General features: G+C 40.1%; 1 protein-coding gene across 1 annotated transcript in view; it reads right to left on the bottom strand.

Annotated features, from left to right (window-relative positions):
• GNAI1 (G protein subunit alpha i1) overlaps positions 1–18,057 on the bottom strand; it is a 40,500-nt gene extending 22,443 nt beyond the window's left edge. Inside the window, exon 1 of the mRNA XM_013944108.2 lies at positions 17,619–18,057. Coding sequence (XP_013799562.2) covers positions 17,619–17,736 — 118 coding nt within the window. The 5' untranslated portion in view covers positions 17,737–18,057. The remainder of the gene's footprint in view (positions 1–17,618) is intronic.
• Between the last annotated feature and the right edge of the window lie 506 nt (positions 18,058–18,563).

The following is an 18,563-nucleotide window of genomic DNA, read 5'->3' as shown; positions in this document are numbered from 1 at the left end:
TGGCTGAATGGCAGAGCTCAGAGAGTTGTGATCAGTGGCACAGAGTCTAGTTGGAGGCCTGTAGCTAGTGGTGTCCCCTAGGGGTCAGTCCTGGGTCCAGTCTTGTTCAACTTCTTCATCAATGACCTGCATGAAGGGACAGAGTGCACCCTCAGCAAGTTTGCTGACGATACAAAACTGGGAGGAGTGGCCAATACCCCAGAGGGCTGTGCTGCCATTCAGAGAGACCTGGACAGGCTGGAGACCTGGGCGGAGAGGAACCTCATGAAGTTCAACAAAGGCAAGTGCAGGGTCCTGCACCTAGGGAGGAATAACCCCCTGCACCAGTACAGGCTGGGGGCTGACCTGCTGGAAAGCAGCTCTGCGGAGAAGGACCTGGGAGTGCTGGTGGACACCAAGTTGACCATGGGCCAGCAACGTGCCCTTGTGGCCAAGAAGGCCAATGGTATCCTGGGGTGCATCGGGAAGAGCGTTGCCAGCAGGCTGAGGGAGGTGATCCTCTCCCTCTACTCAGCCCTGGTGAGGCCACATCTAGAGTACTGTGTCCAATTCTGGGCTCCCCAGTACTCCCCAATTCTGGGCCTTCCAGGTTTGTTTAGCCTGTTTAGCCTGGAGAAGAGAAGGCTGAGAGGAGATCTTATCAATGTGTACAAGTATCTGAAGGGAGGGTATCAAGAGGATGGGACCAGACTCTTTTCAGTGGTGCCCAGCGACAGGACACAAGGCAACGGGCACAAACTGAAACACAGACAATTCCATCTGAACATGAGGAAATACTTTTTCACTGTGAGGGTGACAGAGCACTGGAACAGGTTGCCCAGAGAGGTTGTGGAGTCTCCTTCTCTGGAGATATTCAAAACACACCTGGATGCAATCCTGTGCAACGTGCTCTAGGTGACCCTGCTTGAGCAGGGGGGTTGGACTAGATGATCTCCAGAGGTCCCTTCCAACCTCAGCGATTCTGTGATTCTGTGAACAGCCTTGGAGAAACTGAGATAGCCTGCAGAAGTAAGCAGCCAACCACATATAGGGCTGCACTGGCAAAAGGGCAGGCAGTGACTCAAGGGAAACCATTATTCCCCACTACTCAGCATTCATAAATATACTTCTGGAGTACTGTGTCCAGTTTTTCCCCCTTAGATAGTTAGGGCATTGGAACACATAGCATACAAAGAGAAGCTAAGGGGAACTGTGCTTTTTCATCCTGGAAAGATGACCAGGGCAGGGGCTAATTGCTGTCTTCTCCATAAAACCCATTTAGATACCTTAAGACAGAACCAGACTTCCCAGGGGTGCCCAAAGAGAGATGAGGAAAACAAGAAGCTGCAGCAGGGGAAGTTCCAGACAGATACAAGTGGGGGGGGGGGGGCGGGGGGGGAGAAAATACACCCATACCACACACAAAAAACAAAACACCACCACCACACTGTTTCAAGGATAGTGGTTAAGCACTGGAACAGATTGCTCAGAGTATAGAAGGAGTATAGAATAGGGAACAGAGTATAGGGAGTATAGAATCTCAGCCTTAAAGATCTTTAAGGCAAAACTGGACAAGGCCCTGAGCAGTCTCATCTAATTTTGATGCTAGCCCTGCTTTGAGCCAAGGTTTCAAGATGACACTTGCCAATAGGTGACATCCAGACGTTTCTTCCAAGCTAAAATTATTCTTTAAATTTTAAATAGTCTGCTATATAGTGATGCCTTCAGAATGTTCCTCCTGGCAGATTAAACCAAATATGTAGTTTCATGACAGTCTCAAGCCAGCTCAGGACTGTTTGGCTGCCAAAAGTTGTCCCACCTCCTCCCCAACGCTGTTACTGGTGTGGCTGGATTTCCTTTCCTCCAACACACAGTAGAATGAGTGTTAGCGCCAACACAGAGTGCGCTGCAGAAGTACACAGCTACAGAATAAAGAGTAGGATTGCCAATTTCACTCTAAGATTGGCTTAATGCCATATTTAGTTAACCTACATGTTTATCAAAAACAAGTCTTATTTGCAGGTTTCTTTCTGCAGAGTAGCAGTAGTTCTCAGACTCTGAGCTGCCACAGAAATTCAATATCAGGATATAATACAAACAAAAACTGCATCTAACACAAGTGTAAGAGAACACTGACCTCTACAAGTTACTGATAAATACTATACATTATGACAACAGAACAAATTGAGGAATAGTAGTTTTCCTGGAGTAGGCAAGGTCTATGCATATCTCTCAATAATCAAAGGGCACCACAACAACATGAACACCTACTAAATAAAAGACCGAAAGCTTTTTAAACAAAGTTACACTTTCAGAGACACCATCACCAAAGTCACTTATTGCTGTGACACTTAAAATATTTATAATACAAATTAATCTGTAAATACTTAATTATGCACTTGAGCACAAACATGAGACAAAAGCATCAGTCCATTAATCATTTCATGAATAAAACTAATCTTTAGTTTCCTTTCAGTTAATATTTCAATTCAAACCATTTGAAAAAAGTAATTTTCCCTTTCATACCACTATGAATTCAACAGCAATTTTGGAGATAATTAAACAAAGGAATATTATTACTGTATTTCACTTACATTAGCTTGTGGAATGTTCTTTCCCTTAAAAAATTACAACATTTGACTGTAACTGACCAGGTGAGTGCCAGGCCTGGTCACGTTATCATAATTTCAACTTTTCCCCCCTATTCTTTCTACTCTTTCTTGAGCAGAATATGCATGTTTCTCTATGGTGTTAGCATTCAAGTGTACCAAATATCTGTAATTCTCACAAAAGCTCTCTCAGTAACACCACCACAATCATATAAACCGTATAAACACAAAGTAACTGGTTACATAGCACCCAACACCTACAGTGAGCTCCTGGAACATGCATTCTCTATTTTATCTACTGGAAAATGGAAGAACAGTATTTTTTGCCTGCACCTTGGCTGATAACCTTTATCAAGTACATAAGAAAATAGCATCTTACTATCCCATATTGAAAAGAGATTCATTATTTTGCTTTCCTAAATGAAGGACTCTGCCAGGTTTTCTGACAGATGCAGAGCTGAACTGATGCAAAATTCCCTCCTTTATTTCACTGTGAATAAGCTGTCCTCACCTAGAGCAGAACATGAACTCGCTTTTAGAAAGTTTTAAACAAGAGCGAGCAGTATTAAATATTTCGTATGACACTTGCACATAAAATGACAAAGATAGCTGTTCTTTCTTTCACTATCAAACCCCATCCAAATTTAGACAGACTTGACTGTATATTCCTCCATCATCTAGAAAAGGATGCTATTGATGGCCTCTGATGCTTGATTTCAGCTTCACTACTGCCAATAAAATTAGCATTGACAGCTTCCTACACAGCAAGCATTCCAGAATGACAAATTTCAGGAAGAATCATTTTATGAACTCAAGCACAGGCACTGCCTTTTGTAAGTACTGGGATCTAAATAATAACACTTCTAACTTGCCAAACAGTTGCTAATTGCTTACTGAAGAATCTGCTCAAACACCATGATAAGAAGTATTCCAAACTGCTTAAAGTTCAGAGTATTCCTCTTTGAGGAAACCAGCTTTTAAGTACAACGATACCTAATAGCACAAAAATATTCCTGGCAACACTAACATAGGAATAACTGCAGACTAAATTTGGGGCAGAAAAGTAGTTAAGGGAGGACCTAGATGAAAACTGGAAGAGTGGAACAGAGCTAGTTTTGAAGCACCAGCTCAGTCTGACAAAGGAACAGAACCTACAAACAAGTAGAACAATTTTATATGTTGCGAGAAAAGAGTTCAAGTATGGACAAGAGAAAAATGTAATTAATATAAAACTTTCAATAGACAGCTTTTCAGACTGTACAGCAGGAGACTTGCACTAGATTAACTTAAGCACAGAAACATCTGAAATTTAAAATAAAAATACACTGCCTTATAAATTTTTGGATTCACCTGCTGTAAAGTCCTCTCCCCACAACTGTCCTACCTGTCTTCTGCTGGATGTTAGCATTTTGTAGCAAAAGGCACAAAACGAATGATGCCTGTTCCTCACCTGCCACTTATCACAGCACAAGTTAAATGACCAGTGATTTCTGCTGTTTCTATTATGGACCCACTAGTCTCTCACAAAAGGGCAGGACAGATGGATAGCTTGGAAACATAATCACTTTAAATTTATCGCCCTATGACACATTACCAGATTTGAGAATTAAATTAGAATTCAAGCTGCTAAACATTGTTACTATATTCAAAATACATCTATATTACTACAAGAAACCCACAAGCAGGGAAAACTTGTTGCTACACTTCCACCACACAGGTGGACCACTAAATGAAACATTCTTAGACATCAGCATCCACACAGCTATACCTGCTCCTGCAGAATTCTTTTTTTTGTCATATTCTCCCCCTCCAACACCTTCACTCACTCTTTTTATTTTTTTAAAAAACACCCACAGACAAGAACTATGTTTCTGTGGCTGCTACAGTTCCATAACTGCTGAAGTTTGAACACATCAGGAAACTTTGAATGAATTAAGAAGTTGTGTGAGTAATACCTGGAAGAAAATATTTCTGTAACTTAACTATGTAGTAATGAATGTGAGTCCCAGATTACATCATCACTTGTTGAAAGCACAGGAGTGACAGATTCTAAAATTACAACAGTGACTCAGATAAAAGATCTGAGATAATTCTAGGTTTGCAGTAGCTGCATGCTGGCTTATTTCTAGCTTAGAAGCAGTTCTGCAATCCACTGTCACTTTCGGAAAGTCCCTAACAAAACCAATAACTGATTATTTCTTTCCTAGGTCTTCAATACTGCTCTAAGTAGACCTTTGAAATCAACAGTACTCAACAAAATAGAGTCAATATAGCATGTCCTAAGCACCATTTTAAGAAATTGTTTATATAAAATGTTACCTCAAAAAGCAATTACACAGTAACCCAAGTTACAATGTCCTATGTATTTATCCAGGTCTAGACCTCCAATGAACTTAAAGTAAATTGCTTTAAATTTCCTAGATACCTAGACTACTTAGGTTGTAAATACATAGGCAAGCGATTAAAAAAAAATTAAGAAGTTTAGTGTTGAAATAACAAAGGAAAAGTGTGCATTTATATTCAGTATAACCTGTGGAACTCAATGAAGTCCTAAGAATAACGGTTACGATGAAGCAAGCAGAATGTATGGTCCATTTTGCAAACTTAAGATAACTTTCTATTTACATCTTTATGACAAAATTTCAAATAATGTTTAATATCTTTTCATGACAAAGGTGTCATGAAATAATCTTCTTGCTCAGAATTGTATGCATGTGATAAGCAAACATCCTAGCGGACTTTCTTGTTATGTGTAATTCTATGTACAGCACACTTGCATACCTACAGCTTCTGAAGAGGCAAATTAAATCTAGCTTTTCAAAACAATTCCTGTATCTATATTCCCCTCAACTGTTTGTTTCAAGTTACTGGCTGTACAGCTATTTCTGTGTAGTAGTGACCCTACTACCATTATCTGCCCTGCTTATACCCTAACCCATATTGTGAATGCATTGTCTCTCTACTGGTGCTCTCCTTTATACTATGCCAGGTTCCATATTTCAGAATCTCTGTGAAACATTCAAGAGGAAGTACAGTACCTTGGAACTAAAACTACTTTAAAAAAGGTATCTGTTGAGAGTGTACAAGATATCTCTAAAAAGAGAACAGTATCACTGTCTTACAAGATGAATACCACCATTATACACTAAAATCTGAAGCATTTTCTTCAATTAAGGCATATGCATAGATTGGTTTGTTTGAGGTGCCCAACCTACCAGGAGCATGACAAGCTGAGACTCAAATGTTTTGAGATAAACTTGTTTAATTTTTGGCATAATCAAATAAGGGAGTGGATGCATGATCAGAGATGAAATCCATGTAGAAATTAAGTTTGTTATCTGATAACTGTATGCTAACTGGTAACCAGGGAAAACTTTTGTGGCCCCAAATGTATCTAACTTGTCAATGCCTACAACAGCTTGATAAGATTACCAGCTGACTTCTTAAATATACCAAGGCTAGCCTCCATGCTGCTACCCTCTAAAGATTCGTGAATCTGCTCAAAATTCAAAACCCAGAAATTTCTGTGAATATTTCTAGTGGAATTTTATCCATAGTAAATAATTGATCTACAAAGGAAAATTAAAATAAGACTTTAATTTGTTCAGTAAAAATACAAGTAAAAAAAGTAAAAGTTTGCTCAGAAACAATAAATACTACATAATTGGAAGTTGTATTATGTAAGGATATGATTGGCCACATGAGTGGCTACACTACACATGACTACACAATATATCAGATAAATGCTGAGCGCTCTGACAGTGAAGACACCATCTCCTTTCCTCTTAGGTGCTTACCACTGAAGTTACCATCGATTTCTGTCAAAAGAGTTGCAGCATGCCTTGTCTAGACCTCCAAACATATCTATGAAACACCTAGAAGTCCAGACTGCCCTGAATTCTATTTTCTTGACAGTGTGGTTGGCCCGTGGTACCTGAAGTATAGTGGTGCTAAGATTAAAACTTGTCTTCCTCCCCATACTCCTGATATTCTCTCAGATGGATGATTAAGCTTAAAAAACACACACCACATGCTCCCAAATTAGTGTGTATCAGCATGGTCAAGTAGATCATCATCAGCTGACCAGAGCGCCAGCACATCAAAAAAATTAGGCCCCTTTGCAGTTCTCACCAGTAAAACAGTATTTTGTATCCCAATCTATACACAGCCTTTCAGAATGGAGGGTGGTTCCTGTACTTAATCTTTTTTGATTTCAGAGTTCAAGACATCCAATTTTAGTAGGACTCTGCCTTAAAATGTAATTAAAAATTGAGCTTATTGCCTGAACCATTTCTAAGCTATTTACTTGGACTTTAACTGCTAAGCTTTGCCACCTGCCCATTAGAAACAACAGATATCACCATGTACATATGAAAAGGGTCCTTATAAATATATACCAAAATTTTATGTAGGTTTATAGAAAATAAATTGGGGAGGGATGGGAGGGTGAGGAAAATTTCATAGAAAATTCAACATAAGGAATATCCACTAACTCAGGAAGTCCCTGAAACACAGACTGCAAAACATGTGCTCTTCTCTTATAGTCAAATACTACTATCCACTGTCAAGCACACTGGGCTAGATTGAACCCTTCAGTCTAACTTGGTATGGCCACTCTTCTAGTTTTCCATGAAGACATATCTACTATCTTTGCATGCCATATTTATAGCTCAGTGACCGAGATATGAGGACTTCTACTACTAAACAGATGATCAATCTCAGACTTGGAGATACTTAACAAAATATTCCCCACTGCAACAGACATACCTTACGCAGGTTATTCTGGTGCAGACATACAACAGAAGAACTTGTAATTCACAGCATATTTTCATATTATGTTACGCTTGCAATTCAGAACTACACTACTGTTGTATTATCTAGGATTATGACAGATCCAACTGTCCCTGCTATCTCAGATTACTACATTATACTATAATTAAAGAGTTGGGAAAATGAGAAGGCAATGTGGATGCAGTCCTCTCAAAACAGAAAAAGATCTCATGCAAGTCTCAGCCGAATTTTTCAAAGCTCTACTCATCACACAACACCAAGGCATCACCTGCAAATGAGAAATAGGTATCCTCAAAGTTTACACGAGGGCAATGGGAACTATACAAAAAGTTAGCCCGTTATTGTAGAAGTAGTGCTATAAATCTGAGTTCACACAAATTCTTAGTCTTTACCCATCCCCAACTGAACAGGGGTTTTTATCTTGTAGTTTGAGGACTGTAAGATCCACAAAATAAGGAGAGTAAGATAGTAAAATTAACTATAATTCACTATCTCCACTGAAAAATGGTAGGGACTTTAAGCGACATGTTGAAAAATATCAACCTAGATAGCGAAATTGAACATTTCAAAAGCAAACATTTTCAGAACTCTTTATTTCAATTTGAACCAGCAGAACAAGATTTGTTTGTACACACAATCATATTCTTTGCAACACACACATGCGTTTTTTCCACACAAAACTACCTACAAAAAATACTTGTGGTTAAAGAGTACTAAAACAAGAATCTGTCTACCTTTTAACAGACTTTGTATTTAACAACTGGTTTCAAACTGTACTGAGAAAGCTTTGAATCATTGGAAATTTTGATACAGTTCAAACACAGGCAGTTGCACTTAACAAGCACAAAGTGAGGAATAAGAGAGACCTACATAAATAGCAGCTCATTAGCCTCAAACTACAAGGAGGTAGGACAAAAGGCCCTATGGTCCTGAAAAGCAGACAGACAAAAGAATTTAAGTAGTCTCTCATCTAGGAATTAGATGACAGCCTTTGCTAACAAACACTGAGACACTAAAGCTTATTAGAAGGAATCCCTGTTAATGCCTTTAAAAGCTTAGAAAGCACATAATGGTTTTGCTAAGATCTACCAGATTTATCAAGGATCAGTAACTAAATCGGCATACAGCTGAGAAATCTACTTCCAAAACGCTTCAAGAAATATATAATGCATCAAGAATACAGATAACACTTAAATGAGTTTTAGCAACCTACCTTCAGTCCACCCTCATATACTAAATCACAGGTAGACTCTAAAAAAAAAAATTTCAATGAACATTCAAAATAACACTCGATTAAACATAAAATCTATGAATACTCAAGAGAATTGTCTTGTTTATTCCCAATTCTGTTATTGCAAGACATTTCCAGTTCTGGTAAATTTTAAAGTTACATTCCAATACTGCACTTACACAGTATTTAGTTTACAGTAAAGTACAACTTTACTATTTTAACCAGAGACTAACATCTAGTACTCTCCTCTTTAGTCTACAGTTTGGACACTGAGCTGGCAGTTATGCTTCTTACCCACTACCATCTTGGATTCTTTGCTGCAGTAACCCAAACTGCTAAGTAGAAAAACATCCGTCCTCGTTGAGACTAAAACCTTAAGTTAGAATAGCATTTTGAAGAATGGAGAAACATAGATTCAAGTCCCCTTGGACTCGGAATGAAAACAAACTCATACCTCCAATTTTTCATCAAGTGCTCTAACCAAAACACTTCTTGAAAAAGGCAGTATCTCCTACTCCAGCAGTGACGTTTTAAAATAAAAGTGGGTTTTGAATGGAGCTTAACACACCCAACGACTAGACCTCACAGGGAAGTTAATGTACAATTTAACATTATGCCTCATCCAGCTTTACTGTTAACTGTGACAGAGAAAGGCAGAAATTGAAAGAATTCTATTCTACCCTTTATTCCTCTCACTCGCACCATCCATTTGCATCAGGCACGTGCTTCTGCTGCTCACTATGCTTTTATTCAGTGCTCACCATGCCCTTATTCCATGACATCAGACCATTACGAAATATCAGTTCAACTGACCACTAGCAGCAAACCAAGCCAGAAAAGGATAGTCAATTTGACTTTTAAACCAGCACAAAACTGAGCGAAGTGTTCAAAGGCGCCAGGGAGAGGGCAAAACCATACAGTCAGGTGCTGCAAGAGCTCTCCTTTCTAGCAACACAGAGTAGCTCAACTGTTTGTCACTACAGTATTAGACAACAGGCACTGCTTATTTCCAGCACTGCAGTATAGGTTTAGAAAGCAGACAAGAACCTCGTTAGCTATACTGAAAACTATTAAAAAAACAGAGATTCAGAATTTCCTCACAACCCTAATAGGTAAGGATTCATATTAGAGCCAAATGACTACAACTGCTTCATCCATGTAAAAAACAGATGTATGAAGGAAATGATTTTAAAAACTTTACAGATGGAAGGATGGGATACATGTAGCCATTTGATTCCAACAGCTGTGCCTCTGATTAGTACTTCCATTTCAAAAAACAAAACTAAGTTCTAAAACAAATTAAAAATTATAAGCCTGCTTCACAATTCCAATATTTTATCATTCATTACAGTACATTGATTTCTTCTTTAAAAGCCATCAGTTTAATGCAACAATTGTAAAGACTTCCTTTCCATTTTGGTTGCCTAGATATTCTTATATTACACTAAATAGTTAGGAGCCTTGGCTAAGTATATTATACACTCCAAACACAATACTACAGTTCTAAAAAAGCATTCATGAAACAAAATAATGATGTACAGTTTATTTCATAAATCAAAGTATTGCATACTCATTTAATTTTGCTGATGCCTTTAAAACAAGTAGCTTTATGAAAATTACTTTCTGCATCCTATTAACAGGATATGAGGAATAACTTAATTTCAATATCAATTTATGTAGTTATATAAAATACTGGTTTATATGTATCGACATTTATAAAATGCATAATCTCCCTCATATAAACATATGAAAGACATGCATGAAAATCTCTAATTGATTTATCAAGGTAATACCCAAAGAGACAAGAAATTATGTTCTTCAGAAGTTGCAAAGACCATTCAGTTACTAAAGTCAGGAATGGAAAGCAACCCATTTGCCTATCATATATTCAACAACACATCTCTTATTTAAAGAATTAATTATTAAATGCTGCAAACCAATTATCCCATCAGATAAGATCCTGAAAGAATGATATTATGAAAAAATAAAAAAACCTAAAACAGGCATATCATGTTCGAGGAAAACAAGGCTAACCATAAATTAAATCTGTTTCTACCTATGTGTAAAAGATCAGCATTCATAAGTCAGAATGAATTGAGAAGTCAAAATTTACCTCAACAGGTAAACAGACTACATACTTTCAAATCAGAATAATAATGTACACAGGATCTGTGACACCAGGTGACTTTTTAGGCCATATCGCTGGGACAGCACACACAGATAAATAATACTTTTCCTTCTGTGATGTATCAAGCTATAGATAATTCCAGAAACTTTGAAAATGACTCCAAAATTTTCCAAATTCCAAAGGCAAAACCATGATAACATGAAACATCTTCCAAATTCACATTTCTAACACTCCTGACAACTACATCATGACAGAGTTACAAGCAGACAGCAGAAAGCACGGAAAATAGAGTATGATATCATATTATTCCTTCATTCCTCACTCTGATTCTCATTAGGAAATCTTATTTAGTCTTGCCTTGCTCCTACCAAACCAAATCAATGGACAAGGAGAGTGAAGTAAGTTTGGCATTTGAGATGAGTTCAAGTCTTATTGCGAAAGTATACATTCCTGGTACACAAAACCATCCCAGAAAAAGAGTTTTGCTATTTTGTCTTAATTGTCTAATAGATTTCAATACCTTGATTATCCTTTCGGCTCAACTTCAGAGTTCTGAATTCTCCTACTGTTCTTTATATATCTGTCACACTATGAAATAAAGAACAGTACTCGCTCAACAATATCTTACCAGCATAAAAACTTATTTTTGGATATAGAATCTCTCTCAGGTGAAGTCATCTAAGACCCACTTACACAATAACAAAACAGTAATTTACAGAAAGTCTAACACAATATTGTGACCACTGAACAAGCATGGTCAATAAATAGAACATCTGAGTTTAGCAAAGCTGGACACTGATTAAGAGATGACTTTAGATCAGCAAGCTTTCATCAATACAGGCTCTCCCAAATATACATTTATGAAAGACTTTTAATAGCCAATTACCAAGTCACTTGGGATCTTTATTTCAGTGTTACCATGGCAGAAAAATCTTCACACTGAACAGAAGAACTTAAAACTTTCTTTTCTACTTCCAACTTCCTACGCTGACATTTGCCAGATAGCATATTACAAGACAACATGGCAAACTCATTAAGTTCAGCAGCAAAACTGGCTTCAGAACCCCATGCCCTGTGAAGCCAACTCACAGCTTGGTTTCAATACAGTACATTTAGCCAGACTTTAGGATGTTCCTACTATTCAATCCTGCACTCTCAGAGTACCAAAACAACCAAAGTGTAAAATGTCATAGCACAAGAATGAGCTACCCCAGGGATGTGAATATATAAACCAGCACAGTGTAATTCTTTGCAACACAGAGTCCCAGTTCACGTTGTGCCAACACAACTATGTGAGGAGCTATACTGTAGTCCTGAAGTAAGTTGAAAAATAACTCTTCACAGACAGACATTAGCTTAAATGCAAGATCACTTCAGTGATATACAACTATAGGACTGAAGCAAACTGTTATATCAGCACAACGATGGCACAAACTGTGCTGCCAGAAAAAGTAGGAATAATTAAGCTAGTATATTACAGAACTTATGTGCGTTCTTGAGGTGCCACTGATGCTGGGAGTGAACTGCTTACCAAAAAGTATCTTACTGGAGTGTTTTTTAGTCTCTTTTTTTTTTTGGGGGGGGGGGGGGAATAAGTGGCATTATATTAACAACTTTCAGGAAAATAATCTTTCAAGTATAAATATTTGAAAGGTCTGTTGGTCAGCTCAGAATCCCAAAACCCCTTTACAAACTCCTATGCAGACTACACAGAAAGAAGTTGGGGAGGGGGGGCATGTTACATTTAACACTTGTGTCCCAGAGCAGAGCTTTTAAATAATGTGATCTTTCTAAATATCTACAGATAGTTGTTTCTGAAGGTTAGACAGGAACTATTTTGTCAGAAACTTTTTAGATTAGGACAATCAAGGTTGGCATAATTTATAAAAATGAGGTCAACATCTGAGGCATGCAATATAAATTTGTGAGAATGAAGCTTTTTTTTTGAGAACTGCCATAAGCTTCATAAGCCTTGTGAAGTCTTTTTTTGTTTGCAAGCATGGAGAAAGAATACATTGGAGGAAAGGCAAGAGAAATAATGCTATAAAAAGTGTGCGTGTGTGTGTGTGAGTGTTTAGATATATCTATCTCTATATATCTGTCTCAGGTCTGGAGGAAAACTGGTATTGTCAAGGACTATGGGTACAATATTGTTGAAAAGATGAGTATGCAGTGGGAGTCAGTTGACTGAGCAGCAGAAGTCAGTAAGACAAGAGAAGCAGAGAGATAAAGATGTTTGGGATGTTAAGATTTAGAAGAACAACTGGATATGATTGTTCAAGTTCCTGCCTTAAGCAATCTTTTTCATTGCAGTTCTTGTTAAGAGCAGTGCTCTGTCTTGGAATAAAAGATAGATAGCTTTAAGAACATGGCACGCCCCTGTTCCAGCATGAATCACAAGACAGTTCAGAAGTGGAAAAGTGTTTCTGTGGGTCATGTGTATAAAAGTATCTGCTGAACTTAAATTTGTAAATGTCATTATCCAGAAAGAAACATATAATTGCAGTCTTCAAATACATTGCCGATGGTCTCCTAGATCCCAGGACCCACTCCTAGAAAATCTGCAAGACATATGAAGGCCTTCTTCATTCAATGATGCTAAGAACCCGAACACTGAATTCACTATATTAGGTGAAGAATTCAACAATCCACAAGACAAAGGGCTAATCCTATAAACTCACACTGCCAGGTTGAATGTATTCAAAAAAACCCCTTATGATTAACTTCATACCAGAAGGCTTTCTACTAAATGGGGTACTGTCTGTTCTCCTGCAGTTGGCATAAATTCAGTCTTGTGTGCTTTGGCTAATTCAATAGAAGTGTATTTCCAAATCCACACCTGATCTGGATCACATGTATGTTAATGCAGCACACAGAACCACCACCTCCCAACATCAGTAGAACTGCATTCATTTTGAAAGCATCAGACTTTATTTGTTGGCCACCAAAAATTAAGATTAGAAATTATAGAAGGAAAAAAAGAGCTTGGATTTATTGCTTCCTTTACCTGGAAACTAGCCAAGGTATATACTGCTTTTCAGAAATCCAGCTCACAATAAGTATATGAGTCTATCTAAGAAAAGAGACAAAAAACCTAAAACCAAATTATTACTTCAAACAATTAGGGAATGAAAGTTTAAAAACTAATCAACTTGATACAAATATTAGGTGTTTAAGGAAAGGTTCTTTTACATGTTAGATTTTTAGTGTTTGACAGTATATTAAACAGCACTTACAGCTTTCATTTTTAATTCCCGTGAAATTTAAGTATTTCTTCATGACAAATAAAAGACATTGATTGAAGTGAAGATAATTTTAAGTGAAAAAAGCTCATTTAATGATTTAAAAGAGAAAATCACCAAACTACGTACACAAACAAGCATGTTCCAGCTGGCTTACAAACTATGCACTCAAGTTCAGCCTACTTCTAATAATGAGAACTGCTCTTAGAGAAATTTTCCAGAAAAGATTCTCCTGCTGTTGGGGTATCATATCAAAGTGCATGGAATGATAAGGATGAAATATTGTTTTGGACAGATAATTGTTCAGAATCTAGGATTTGTATTCCAAGACCACCTTCTCTGCAGTCTACAGTCAAATTCATACACAATGATGAACCTTTTCAAAGATATGAAAAAAGTTAGATAATCTGGAGCAACAATAATTTGAACAGCTCAGATCTGGCTGCTTCTCCCTAGAAACAGGGCAACAAAATATAAATAAAACTTAAATTAGTGATATTAATCACAAAGTCACAATGGTTTGGGTAAAGTCAAGTCACATCTCCCTCTTAATTAAATCAGTGCAGTTTCCTGTTTTAGGCAAACCTTTATAAAAAACATAATGGAACAAATTAAATATAAAAGCTAAAAATAAACTAACTTTATAAACATGTCTTCCTCCAGCTGAACATACTAGCTTAATCAGTAGAGAATCAGTAAGGTTCTCTAATCACCACATAAAAATAAAGTTTTTACAGATGCTGGAATAAGTTTCTCTTATTGAGTCGATAGGTATAGCTACATGCACATTTTCTACATAAGCAAGATACTTTTGATGCCTCACACACTGTCTTTTCCTGCCAGCAGACCACACTTGGGCTTTTGCTTTTATTTCAGTATCTTTTTAACAGAACAAACCCATAAATAGATGCACCAATACAACCAAATAAAAGATCAACTACGATATGTGGGCAGAACAAGCAATTGGGAAAGTGAGTGTTGAGGAAGAAAATGACTCTAGTGGAAGTACCTTAAAATAGTTTTGTCATCAGATAAAGTATTCATGTAACATTTTATACATCTGATACTGTTGCAAGGAGAATATATCAGGAAAAACTTCATTCCAACACAGGTGAAATACACAAATGCATCAATGGGTGCATAGCCAAAATCTCATTCCAAGTTCAGTGATCACTTATGAAGTGTTTGTTTAAATAATGATTCAAGCACTGGTCCTAACAGAAGTTACCCTTCTAGTTTTCACACCTCATTTTAATGAGGAAGGGGGAAATATTAAACCAACTGAGCTGTATTATGATAAAAATGTATGTATCCAACCATTTGTTACACATCCTGAGGTTTCATGAGGTTCCAAAAGAAAACACACTTTTTTCAGTTTTACTGTATTAAAAAAATCAGAATTTGAAAAGCTTAGAAATAAGCTAGTAACACTGGACTTCTAAAAATAAGAACATTAAACAATTGAAAATACAGTGACAAAATTCAATCTTAAATTTAAGGAATTTAAAGCATTTTCCTATAGATGTAGATTTTAGCCATATCCAGAGAATATGATGAAATAGATAAAGATGACTACAACACTACACATATTGAAAGTTTCATACAAAAGAACAAAATTCTAAAGAATTGTTTTAAATATCTTACCAAAACCCTGACATATATAAAGCATTAGTTTGCCAGCTTCAAAAGAAACCATAAGAACATCATCTGCGCTATTACTACTGATCAAATACCTGATAACATTTGCATTCATCAATCCATTACCGAGGCTTCCAAAGCAATACAGGACTAAGCGCACTACCAACCAAAATAAGAAAGCCTAACTCTTCCCGGAAAATAAACAAAAAAATACCCCTAAATTGCTTCCCTCAAAAGCAAGATTTAGTCTATACATACATTTTAGGACACTTGCTACACAGCCCACACTAGGCTTGTTTCAACTCTTCACATTTACAGCAAACTTGAAGCACTTTCATGTGTCTGGAGTTATTTTAAGTTAGCAACAGAAAGAAGAAATTTTAGGAGATCTACTACAATAATGATTATTTAGTGATAAAAGCACTGTAGATGAGTATTCTAGCATAATCAGTTTTGAAGGGAGTGAGAAACTGGTTGATACTTTAAAAAACTTTGCCTGAAACTGTAGCTCCGAGAGGGGAGGGGCAGCATGGGGCAAACAGCAACTCAACAGCATTTTAACTCTGGGTTAGAAGAATCCTCTCTGGTTTAGGCTATGAAGCCTAAGTCAAGAGTCACTACAACATCAATACAACACTAATGTTGCTCAGCTGTCTAAGTTGTACAATAGTTTTAGTTCTAAATGAAGGTGCTTTCTAATTAAAAACCTTGCTTCCTTTTTTTAATAGTAATTTTTAAAAGTAACCTTATAGTACTTATCTCTGCATACAAGTATATCACTTAAAATACTCAAAAAGTCTGGAAGTAATTATGAGCAAAATTTAACAACAGAAGAAAGCATGTAAGGCGATTCACTACATCACACACTGCAGAATCCCCATTAAGCTTTTACTTTACTTCATACTGTAAGATTTCAGCAACATAAGCAGTTTCCACAAAAATAAAACAATACAAAATGTCAAATGGTGTTTTCTCTTGTGTTGCTTTCACGCTTTCTGCACTTTATTGTTACAATAACAGATACATAAAGCAGATGTTCTACAAGAAACATTAAGAACAAATATCCTCCAACCTAAAATTACCATAAATTCTTCCTCTTAGCAGATGTACACGGGACCCACGACAGAAGTTTAAGATGTTACCCCCTTTACATGGAAGTTAGGCCCCTCTCCTCAAAGCAGGGGCCCTTGGACAAACTACTCCGTGTCGTTTCTCCACAACAGCCCTGCCTCCAACCGTGAAAAAAGCCGAAGCGCCTACCTGTGTTAGCAAGCTGCTGCGCCCTTCCTTATCCCGAAAACTTTTGGGGAGCCACAAGCACACAGCCCACCGTAGCCAGCGGCGCTCCCTCCCTCACGCGTTTAACGGAAGGACCCCTCCACAGCCTGCCCAGAAGCGGGGCCCGCCTGGCCGAGGCCCCCCTCTCGCCACACTAGCCGCGAGCTAGCCCCGGGCACCTGCCCCGCCCGGCGGCGGCCGCCCGCCGAGGGTCCTCACCGCAGGGGAGCCCTCGCCTCAGGGCTAGCGGCGAGGGGGCTCTTCCTTAGCGTGGGGGGCCTTTACCTCAGGGCCCCAGGGAGGGGGCGGGAGGGCGACTTACCTCAGGACTCGGGGCGGGGCAGGGGACACGACTTACCTCAGGGCCCCGGGGAGGGGGAACACGATTTACCTCAGGACTGGGGGGAAGGAGTGTGTGTGTGGGGGGGGGGGGGGGACACGATTTACCTCAGGACTGGGGGGAAGGAGTGGGGGGACGGATGGACACGATTTACCTCAGGACTGGGGGGAAGGAGTGGGGGGACGGATGGACACGATTTACCTCAGGACTGGGGGGAAGGAGTGGGGGGACGGATGGACACGATTTACCTCAGGACTGGGGGGAAGGAGTGGGGGGGGACGGACACGATTTACCTCAGGACTGGGGGGAAGGAGTGTGTGTGTGGGGGGGGACACGATTTACCTCAGGACTTAGGGGGGGCTTACTTCAGGGGGGCCCTTACCTAAGAGGAGCAGCTTGACTTCCCTGGCCGCCTTCTCGCCGTCCTCGCGCAGGTTCCTGTCGATCATCTTGCTCCTCTCCACAGCTGCCTTGTCCTCGGCGCTCAGAGTGCAGCCCATCTTGGAAGGGGGCTGTTATATTTTCCCGGAGAAAGAGAAGCGGGTAACGCCGGCGGCTGGCGCCGGAGAGGAGGCGCCGAGGAGGGAGGGGGAGTGAATGCCTCCTCGCCTGCTTTCTCTTTCCCCCCCTCCCTCACCTGAAACGCAACGGCAGCGTACGCAACACACGACGAGTCTACCTCGCACGCAAGCAAGGGGAAAGAGGAGGGGGGATAAAAAAGAGGGGCGGGGGGAGGCTGAGAAGGAGAAGGCAGGGGGCTGCGCCTCCGCTCCCGCCGGCCGCAGAAGCTGCCGCTCCCGCCGCCGCCGCGGTCCCCGGCGCTCTCGCGGCGCGGCACCGCCCGCCCCGCCCCGCCGGAGGCGCTCGGCCGCGCGCCCCGCCCACACGGGGGGGGGGGGCGCGTGCACGCCAGGGAGGGCCAGGAGGCGCGAGTGCGCGTGCGCAGAGTTTCAGCCGGCCAGACCGAAAGAGAGGGAAAACCCGCCCAAACCAAAGCGTGAATGAGGTTGAAAACGAGAAGGGGGGAGCGCTCCCCCCCCCGCACGCTCGTGTGCGTCTGCGTGACGTCACCGCGCGCAGGGGTGCGAGCCGGCTGCACCTGCGGGGGGAGGGGGGGGGCGACCGATGAGGGGTCGAATTTAAACGGTTCCGTGCGGGAAGCTTCCATTCTGCTGCGGGCGGGGGCGGCGCTGGGGCAGGGCTGTACCAGCGCCGCGGGGGTGGGGGGAGGCGGTTGTGGCGCCACGGGGAGCGGGAGCCGTTGGGCGGGCGGCCCGCCCGTCGCCGTGGCGGCTCCTGTCGCGCGGCCCGGCCTTGGCGCCGCGGC

Source organism: Apteryx mantelli, chromosome 1 (genome assembly GCF_036417845.1).
Source record: "Apteryx mantelli isolate bAptMan1 chromosome 1, bAptMan1.hap1, whole genome shotgun sequence".
Taxonomy (NCBI): domain Eukaryota; kingdom Metazoa; phylum Chordata; class Aves; order Apterygiformes; family Apterygidae; genus Apteryx; species Apteryx mantelli.
This window is presented reverse-complemented; position numbering and strand designations above follow the sequence as displayed.